This window comes from Glycine max, chromosome 9 (genome assembly GCF_000004515.6).
Source record: "Glycine max cultivar Williams 82 chromosome 9, Glycine_max_v4.0, whole genome shotgun sequence".
Taxonomy (NCBI): domain Eukaryota; kingdom Viridiplantae; phylum Streptophyta; class Magnoliopsida; order Fabales; family Fabaceae; genus Glycine; species Glycine max.
Window position 1 is genome coordinate 36,018,264 of NC_038245.2, and position 10,124 is coordinate 36,028,387.

General features: G+C 33.1%; 1 protein-coding gene across 4 annotated transcripts in view; it reads right to left on the minus strand.

Annotated features, from left to right (window-relative positions):
- LOC102666482 (F-box/FBD/LRR-repeat protein At1g78750) overlaps positions 1-8,951 on the minus strand; it is a 47,413-nt gene extending 38,462 nt beyond the window's left edge. The window contains exons 1-5 of one of the 4 annotated variants that reach the window (XM_014762160.3): positions 8,151-8,951; positions 7,957-8,013; positions 5,623-6,603; positions 5,301-5,470; positions 3,205-3,433 (exon numbers count right to left, since the gene is read on the minus strand). In XM_014762160.3, coding sequence (XP_014617646.1) covers positions 5,309-5,470; positions 5,623-6,597 — 1,137 coding nt within the window. In that variant the 5' untranslated portion in view covers positions 6,598-6,603; positions 7,957-8,013; positions 8,151-8,951 and the 3' untranslated portion in view covers positions 3,205-3,433; positions 5,301-5,308. Of the gene's footprint in view, positions 1-3,204; positions 3,434-5,300; positions 5,471-5,622; positions 6,604-7,956 lie in introns of those variants that run through there. The other 3 variants (XM_014762157.3, XM_041004845.1, XM_041004844.1) reach the window with 3 other exon arrangements.
- Between the last annotated feature and the right edge of the window lie 1,173 nt (positions 8,952-10,124).

Genomic DNA, 10,124 nt, shown 5'->3' on the forward strand with positions numbered 1-10,124 from the left:
CTCAAAAAATAAAAAGAAATAAAAGTTAAGATAACACAATTCCACAATTCTAAAAAATAGGCTGTTGTCCTTCGAGACAAACGTGAGAGGTGCTAATACCTTCCTCAAACGTAAATACAACTCCCGAACTTAGAATTTTCATTTTGACCGATTTCCTTTGGTTTTCCTGACGTTTTCCACAAATAAACGTTGGTGGCGACTCCATGCATCTTTCCTCCTTTGGAAAGCGCACCCGTGAGCCTCGCCTTCGCTCGCCCGCGAAGGGCACGTTGCGACAACCCTCTACTTGTACCACAAAGAATGTACCCTCCAATGTGTTAAGACAAAGTTCTTAGGCGGTTAGTTCTTTTGAAACTTTTGAAGGGGAAACAAAAGAATTCTCAGGCGGTTAGTCCTTTGAAATCTTTTGTTTTAGGGAAAGGTCAGACTATGTTGTTTTGAATTCTTTGAAAAGGGAGAAGGGAGACACAAAAGAATTCAGGCGGTTAGTCCTTTGTTCTTTTGGAAAAGGGAGAAGAGTGACACAAAAAGAATTTAGGCAGTTAGTCCTTGGCGAATTCTTTTTGGCAAAGGGAAAAGAGAAAGAAAAAGATGAATAACACACTTTTGTTTTCAAGGTTTGGAAAACCAAAAAACTTAAGAAAGCTTTTGGCAAAGGAAGAAGGAGAAGAAGTTCAAGAAGATGTTCAAAGGTTTTGTGTAAAAGATGTAAAAGTTTGTAATCAGATATCAAAATGCAAATCAAGGTCTTGCTTTTATAGACTCTTTATGTCTGGTCAATGGAAACCATTGGAAGAGTTATAACCTTTAGAAAAACCTGAAAACCATTTGAAGAGTTACATCTTTTGATTTTTATTCAAAACTTGTCATTGGTAATCGATTACCAAATCCTTGTAATAAATTACACAAGACTTTTTATGAAAGAATGTGGCTCTTCACAATTGAATTTGAATTTCAACGTTCAAACACACTGGTAATCGATTACCAATATCTTGTAATCAATTACACCATTTTGAAATCAATTGGAACGTTGTAAATTCAGTTAAAAGCTTTTGAAAACAAACTTTGCCACTGGTAATCGATTACAGGAAACTGGTAATCGATTACCAGAGAGTAAAAACTCTGGTAACTTAGAAAATTTTGTGAAAACTCTTTTGAAAAACAAAATTGTGCTATGTTTGTTTTTTGAAAAATCTTTTCAATACTTCCCTTGTGAAGTCTTCTTGATTTCTTCTCTTGAAACTTGAATTCATCTTTTCTTGAATCTTGAAATCAAACTTCTCTTGAACTTGATCTTGAACTTGTTGACTTAATCTTGAAATCATTCTTTGGGCTTTTTGTCATCATCTTTGTCATTATCAAAACTTCTTGAATCAACTTGATTCATCATCATGAAGTTTGCTTCTACAGAAGATCCTTTGGGGTTCATTGCAAGAAGTGGAATTTGCTTCTTGGTGTAAACACTTAACACAAAGGAGGAAAGTCCTTTGTGGTTCATTGCTTGTAAAGGGATTTTACAAGGTTAGTGAAAATGCTCAAGTGAAATTTGCTTGAGGACTGGACGTAGGCACGGGTTGTGGCCAAACCAGTATAAATCTGGTTTTGCATTCTCTCTTTCCTTAATCTCTTTTACTTTCTGTTGTGTTTATATTTCTTTAAGTTTACTTCTCCTTATTTTTTATTCGAGTAACTTACAATTAAAGAAATAATTGAATCTAGTGAATATCTAAGAAAGGGAAAATTTTCAATTAGGAATAGTCAGCGAAATGTTAATTCAATCTCCCCTTCTTAAAATTTTTGAGGCCATTTGTCTAACAGTATTTACTCCCAAGGCCTAAACTCCAAAGAGTCCGTCAGGGCATCTCTCTCTGGATTCAGGTCCAACCCAGAAAACATTTTAGCACACAGATTCTATCTATGAACTGTACAAAACACACAACTCTTTAATTGTTCTCAAAATAGTTTTATCTCATTGTGCTTGTGATTAAACTCTTCGGGTCCCCATAGTGGTTCCTATCACAATACTTGTCACGCATTAACTCGTCGCCCTTAAAGGATCTTAACATTAACTCATCACCCTTAAAAGGTCTTATAGTCGTGCGATTGTACAATTCATAGTTCATAACTCAATGCACACAACATCACAATGCACACAACATCTCAATCACATACATACTCAATTTATCACATACACTTGATCCCAATCACAATGGTATAATGTCAATTTTACACGTTATCACACCTCATGAATCATATACACTTTACCTATGAACTATGCTATACACACAACTACTCAATTGTTTTCAAAATTATTTTAACTCATCGGGTTCCCACAGTAGATCCCATCACAATATTCGTCGCCCTTAAAGGGTCTTACAATTGTGTGATTGTACAATTCATAGCTTCCAACTCAATACACATGTATTTCATCAATTATCACATGTTCAATTTATCACATAATCCCAATTTGAATCACCATTTCATAATCTCAATATAACAACAAAAGGTTTATCATAACATGGGGAGTATAACCCCTCAAATAATTTCACACAATTATATCAAAATCAATTAATCCAAATCATAGGTAAAAATGAAAACACCAATGACACTCAATTTTATCAACCAATTCGCATCAGGACATTAATATTGTATTTATAATCATATAGGAAAAATTCAATAATTCAATAAACATTCCAAAATAAACCTCAATTTAATCCTTTAAGGATCTCTACACATGTTCATTCTAACCTCAATTGCGATAAACTCATCTCTTACGTCTAAGCGGGCTCACATGTGCATTGTGACAACAATAGCAACATCTCTAACGGTTTTTTGAGATTCCTCAAGTTTTTCCTCCAATTGAAAATATAGGGTTACCAAACATCAAAGAGAAAAAGGAATTGAGGCCTCCATTTTGTACTTCTTCGTGCGATTCTGTTTTCTCTCTCCATAAATATTATCTCGCAAATCCCAATAGTGAAGGTTTGTGAAAACGAGTTAGGTTTTTTTGAGCATTCGGAGGTGCAGGCCCTAGAATCATAATGACTCTAGATCTTTTGAGTGATTCTTCACAAACTTGGGTTTATGTTCAATTGTCAAGGCTGAACGCTGGGGACTGTTTCAAGGCCTCAACTCTCAAATTAGTCAAGGATATGATTAGAAATAAAATAAAAATGAAAAGAAAACCGATAGTAGCGATGAATTCTCAAACTGTTATTTTCCTTACTTAAGGGAATAGTTCCAAGCTTCCAGCTACTCATCATTACTACAATATTTTCTTGGTTTTAGGTCAAAACTACAATCTTATTAAAGACATTAAGAACCTACACAGTACTAGGCCATGTAATACAGGAAGCCAACAAACAGTCTCTCACCAAATTGAGCCACATAGGATCCTTTGAGGGCTTGGATCAACAATGTATGACCAAGGAACCTAAATAAGCAAGAGTTAAACTTAGTCAAAAACAATTTATAATAAGGAGTAAGCCTATACCAAGAAATGTTCAAGTTAATATTCGATAGGTCAAATTAAGAAAATGACATGCCATCACTAGTAAATCATTTTATGATTCAACTTGACTTAGCAGCCATAGAACTACACCAAGTATGCAAGGAAAAACTAGAAGCAAGAAAGTGGGGTGTTATTAAGGAAGTCCCTAGCAAATTTATGCCAAACACATGCTCAAGTTTCAACATAATTTGCAACATCTAATTAAGAGTGTTTTGCTTGTAGTGATTTCTATCTCTAAAGCTACAAAGAACAAGCGCGAGTGAATCAAAACACAAGTTTCAGACATATGTTCACTTAATCAGTTAATTGTAGTGTTGTCAATGCCTGCCACTAGTCTTCATATATTTTGGAGTGACAATTACTGGCTTTCTCATCTAAACAAAGATCTCCTTAGGCTTTATCTTATCCACTAAATGCATAAAAAGTAAAAGTTGCCAAGATTATTGCCTTGCACAGATTATACGTAACATATACAAAAAATATATGTGAAGTTTCTGGAAGATACATAACAGCATGCAAACAATATAGGAATAACAGGGGAGAACGAATTGAAAACAATAACACACGAGAAAGGCAGAAAGCTATCTGTTAGGAGCCAAAATAGGAATGGTAAAACTCAAGTAATGTTGATACTGAATTGGAACAATATCAGAGGTATAAACCTCTTTTACAATGTTGCAATCCAAGAAAATATAAAAAGAAAAATAGGGTAATGGCTTATAGCTGGAGACTAGCTCCTTACAAGATGAAAGATAGAAAACAAACAATAACAGAAATTAGAGAACCCCTTTCCTGAGGCAGAACTTCACTCAGCCTAGCCAATATTGATATTTGATACTAATTTTTTGATACTACCCCTTATTCGATTACCACAACTACACCCATTAGATAACCTTCTCTCTCCTCCCTCTCTCCCCTTGCCACCTGTCATTTTCTGTTATATTCTCTCTCCTTCAACCACATTAGCATGTTCCACTCCTCACTTCTTCCTCTATGGGTCTAATTTCTCTTCCCTGCCACTACCACACTCATTCATGATTGGCCTGTGACTATCCTATTATAGGTGTTACAAGCATTGAATTTTATGTTGCAAACTTACAATCTGAGAACTCAGAAAGACCGAACTTTAGCCAGCAATGCAGAGGTACTATACATGCTTAAGGCTTTTCAAAAATGCATTTTGAGCTCTTCCTATTTTGAAATTACCAAAATGCTTTTCAAAATGATTGTATCTAGATCTACCATGAAACTAATTCTATGAAATTTCAGATGTGAAATTGAATGACAATATAACAGCTACATCTTAGCCTTAAGTGAAAAGAAGGATTCGATCCAATTTCATGATTTAAAGTTTCACAGTCATAATGCAACATACAACACTAGCAAACAAAACCACTTCAGATTCTTCAGTCTAGTATGTGTCCTTTTTTCATCGGTAGTTTTGTTCTTTAAGGATGATCCAGACTGTTGTAATACATACCATGCAAAAACTTCAAAGACAACATAAACTGATTGCCACTAAAAGATATTTGTTGTCATTTGAAAAGAACTCAAATAAAAACTAGTTTTCTGTTGCAGTCTCAATTCAGTTGTAAACAGAATATTTTACTCATCAGCATTCTCCAACAAAAAAATAATAAATTTTTTGTCTCAGACACATTGCTCCCCATAGTGTAGTTTCATAAAAAAAAAAAACATCCATGACATGGATGGAAGAGAGTCTCACTGTATCATGGAAAAAACAGAAGCATAAAATAAGTAAAACTGAATAATATGGAAAAAACACTACCTGAAGATTTAATCAATTCTACGTTGTGGAGAGTTTTGAAGTAGGTACTCCACTGCTCTCTTTAGTTGCTCAAAAGATATATCTGCAGATGGTTGGTTCTCCAAAATCAATGACTTCAATTGAACAAAGCAGGGAGGCTGAGTACTCACCGAAACAGGATTTGATATATCCTACACAATTAGAGTGAATAGGAGGCATATTATAATTGACATTCTTAATTGCAAGATTGAGTATCGGCTAAAAATTTGACACAAGAACACCCATCTTATGAGCATTATGAAAAAAATAAAAGATGTAAAGAGGAGAAAGCATAGTAACTAACCCGTAGTATTGTCAGAAGGGTACCCGAATAGAGCCTCAGTATCCTTACATTGGTGAGAACTTGCAGCCAGCTTATGATGAGTAAGTCTGTATTCGGAAAAAGTGTATAACCAAGGGTGTCAATGGTTACTTCTTCAAGGAAAGAAAGATTGCATGCGGAGGAGATTGTGTGATTATTATGACCCGTGACTGTGAGAGAACTAAGGTTTGGAGTAGAAAGCGCAATTTTGTAAGCTCCTCCTTCAAAGCTACCACTTATGGTCAAACTAGAGAGGCTAGAATTTGATATAGAGAGGAATTTTGCATCTTTATGCAATGAACAACCATCAAGTATCAAAGTATTCAGCACATTACAGGTAGAAAACGGCTCAGCATAGTCATTGTCCCTTGCAGTAAAAGAGACAGCCTCAAGTTGCAAGCTTTTTAATGCTGGCATGTTCAGAGATCCTGGAAGTGCTACAATCGAGGTGTCAAAAGAATTAAATGAAAGCTTCAGAAATGTCAAGGACTCACAGGAAAAGATGTAGGGGCGAAACTCGAAACTCTGTCTGAAGCTTAAATTTAGAGATACTGTAAACTGCTGAACATTGTGCAGCACAGCATATTTCATCAGCCTATTGAAGAGCTTGGGCTCTGCCATACCGCGACGCGTGAATTCAAGATTGAGCAGGGAAACTGAACCATCTCGGCCAGACAGAACGCGAGACACAAATTTGTTGAATTTGACAACATTGTTAAAGAGGGTTGTATTGAATCCAAGATAAGTTAGACGCTTCCAAAGGTCCTTCCATCTTTTAGACAAGACACAAGTTTGTACAGCATATTTTGTGTCCATAAATTCCATTATGTGGAGCACAACACAGTCAGGCAACTCACTCAGCCTGTCCCTTTCCTCTTCTCTGTCACTTCTGCTTCGCTTCTGTTGTCTCTTATCTGTCGTCATCTTCAACATTCCCTCAGTTTCTTTTCCTTCCATTGATACCTGACCAAAGAAACGTTTGACAAATATTTCACATACTATAGATTAAGATCATAGCAGATATTCATAACCTCTGAAATATTCCATTTTTTAAGGTTTAAATGTTTAATTACAGTTTGGTTCTTTAAATTTTAATCTGAGATTTTGGTTCCTTATATTTTGTTGTCTTTTTTTTTTTTTTAAGTTGGTGTTTTTTAACTTTGGTTTCTGTAAATTTGTGTGTTTTTAATTTTGATTTATGTAAGTTTTTTTTTTTGTTCATTTTTAGCTATGTATGTAAGTTTGTGCTTTTTTCAATTTTAATCCTTTAAGATTTTAATATTTCTTCTTTTTTAGTCTTTGTAAGTTCACACTAAAATTGAAAAAAAAAAAATCAAACTTAGAGGGACCAAATTGAAAAATTACAAACTTATATGAACTAAAAATGAACAAAACAAATTCCATGCACAAAAACTGAAAAAAAAAATGTAAACTTATGGGAACTAAAAATAAATAAAAAAACTTAGAGACACTAAAATTAAAAAAAAATGCGAACTTATGAGGACAAAACCACATTTAAACCTATTTTTCAACTGAATTACATTGTCTATTAATATTGACATCCTTTGTGTTTTTTTTGGGATCTTGTTACATCAATCTCGTTTAAATGAATTTGACATCATACTTTAACTTCAAAATCTTAATATTACAATAGTCCCCCCCCCCCCCCCTTTTCAATTGTGATTCTCTTCTACATGGTAGTTTCCCCCTTGAGTGGAAGTCATTTTCAATTCAAGGGATTCTCATGTTCATGGATTCATTTTCGTCTTCTTCACTTGTTCAAGCCAATCACTAAGTCATATCATCGACTCTAATATCAATTGTTGGGAAATCCGAGGGGATATTAGGGATATTTACACTAAAGGGCCATGAGTAACCATATAAATGAACTTGACACTACACTTTAACCTAAAACCTTAAGGTTCATACTTATGGGTCTTTTCTTCACATATATGATGCTCAACATTCTAATTCCTATACGATGTGAGACCTCACCTCACACTTGTACTTTAAGAATCTTCTCGTCAAGTGTGAGTTTCTTTCACATGGTAATTTTCCTCTCAAGTGGAAGAAATTTAAAATCCATAAGTAGTACCCAAAGGTAACCCATAGAGCTTGCTTAACCATGACTGCCCAGACTTGCCTAGTCATTGCTGCCAAAATGCTCTAGTACCCCAAAGAGAAAAATTAAAGAAAACTCACCCACAACATAATGTTGCATTTGTGCGAAGGAGAAGAACAAAAATGTTAGCTACACATTGTGTATGCATCAGACTCAATCACAAAAACAAAAATAAGGAAAGAAAAAATATGTACCCACACCTGACGATTGTGATTCCTAAAATGAAGAACAACAAAAACCTTTGAATATAACTGAAAGGTACAAACATTAGGGGCAATCCAGAAAACTTAGCAACCGAAATTGTTCTTCAAATGAAGAAGATAAACAAACTTCTAATAATTAAGTTTTGTCAAAGGTAAAAACGAAAAAGAAAAAAGAAGAAGCTTACCCATCACACTACCTTTAGATTTGTTGAAGAAGATGGAAATCGCAAAAGGAGGAAAAGAAGAGGGCATAAGAGCCGGTGACTAGATGTCGAGGATTTAAGGGATTTTCTAGAAAAGGAAAAGGAAAAATGACAAAAGAAAAATCATTCTTCTCACTATGACCGACAACGACAATAACTTGATAGTTAGGGTTTGGCCAAGGTGCTATTTTCTGGAATTTTTTTGGGGGAAATGAATAATAGAATGTGAGAAACGTTTTAATCGATTTACTTTTTCAAGCTGCGGCCCTAACAAGCCAAAAATCGCATTAGAGTCGGTGACCAGAGGAGGTTTTTTGAGGTGTTGTCTGAAAGATTTTGAAAGAAGAGAGAAAAGAATAAACTAAATGGAGAAGAAAGAAAAAAACTGATTAAAACTAATAAAAAAGAGAACAAATAGGACAAACTTAGATATTTAGATAGTAGTTTAGGCAGCATTTATAAGAAGTTGACATGTGTCCTTAGTGGAGCCATTTTAATCAAAGTAACTGACTGATTGATTGACTGAATGAAGTAATTGATAATTAATGATAGGCGGCAAAGTTGGATCCATGTGTGACCTAGACCTTTCTTACAAAATATTTTCAAGTTTATGAATAATACAAAACAAGGTTACAAATTGAGTTTGTTGTGTCACAATTAGAAAGGAAGTGGAATATATGAGATCCTACATAATTAGAGTGAATTGAGGAATGCAAAAATTGACATACAAACAAAAATATGTTATGGGCATTAAGAAAAAATATAAAGGCAATGACGGATATGGAAAATCCTCCCTTGAGATCCTTTATGTATATATAAGAATTAAAAAAAAGAAAAATTAAAAATAAAGATAATAATAAAGAAACATATATAAGAAAATAGATTTTTGAGTTTATATATACTTAATTTTATTTTAGTAATAGATCGTATATCTAGTTTTACACATGAAATTAATAACAAATATTTTTTGTTAAAATTATTATTCATTAAATAATTATTTATTAAATTTTAAATATTTAAATATATATGTAAAAAAATTGATCTCACCTTATGGTTTATGATTATGGGAAACAATTGTGAATTGTGATTTGTGATGATGAAGACTAAGAACTTGTCACAACGGTGTAGGGCTTTGCTCGTCTGCAATGAGATTATGGTACTCGACCAAGAATCTATCGAAGGGGACACAATAGGCAATGGTGTCAGAAAATCGTGGTAATGTTTGACAAGACATTTCAGTTAATTTTTATTTTTTTTTAATTAGTTGAAAAACTCATTTAATAGTTCGATAGATAAGTTTTTTTAATAGTTTCTCAATAACTTCTAACATTTTTTGAAACTTTACTTGAAGTATCTTTTTTTAAAAAATGCTAGCTTCTAGCTTCTAATTTCTATTTTTTTTTTTCATTTTTATCCTTAATATATTTATCAAATTTTTTGTTTATCCATTTTAAATAAATTATGAATTTATTTTTTTCTAGTAATTTTACAATTTTCAGCTATTTTAACAACTAGTTTCACAGAATATTTTTAAATTAATAAGGTATCTTTTTAGTTTTCAACTAGCTTTCGAGCTTTCAACTAATTTTGTCAAACATAGTCCATGAAAATAGTATGTTTGAATTAGAGTATCAAATTAAACCTAAAAAATAAACTAAAAGACCAAAATAGACATTAAATAAATTCTTAATGATAAATTACAATAATAGTTTATGAATGTATAAGGATTTTATTATCTCATTTTCAATCTAATTTTTCAATAACTTTCTCGAGCATTCTATTTTACAAGTAACAAAATTCTTTTCAAAAAGATGATATCTAATTCTACAGTGAAACTAAACCTAAGAAATTTTAGATGTGAAGTTGAACATGAAAAATGGCTAAATGTCATCTTTAACCAATCATCTAGAATAAAAAATTTACAATGACAATGCAATAGACAACACTAACAAAGTC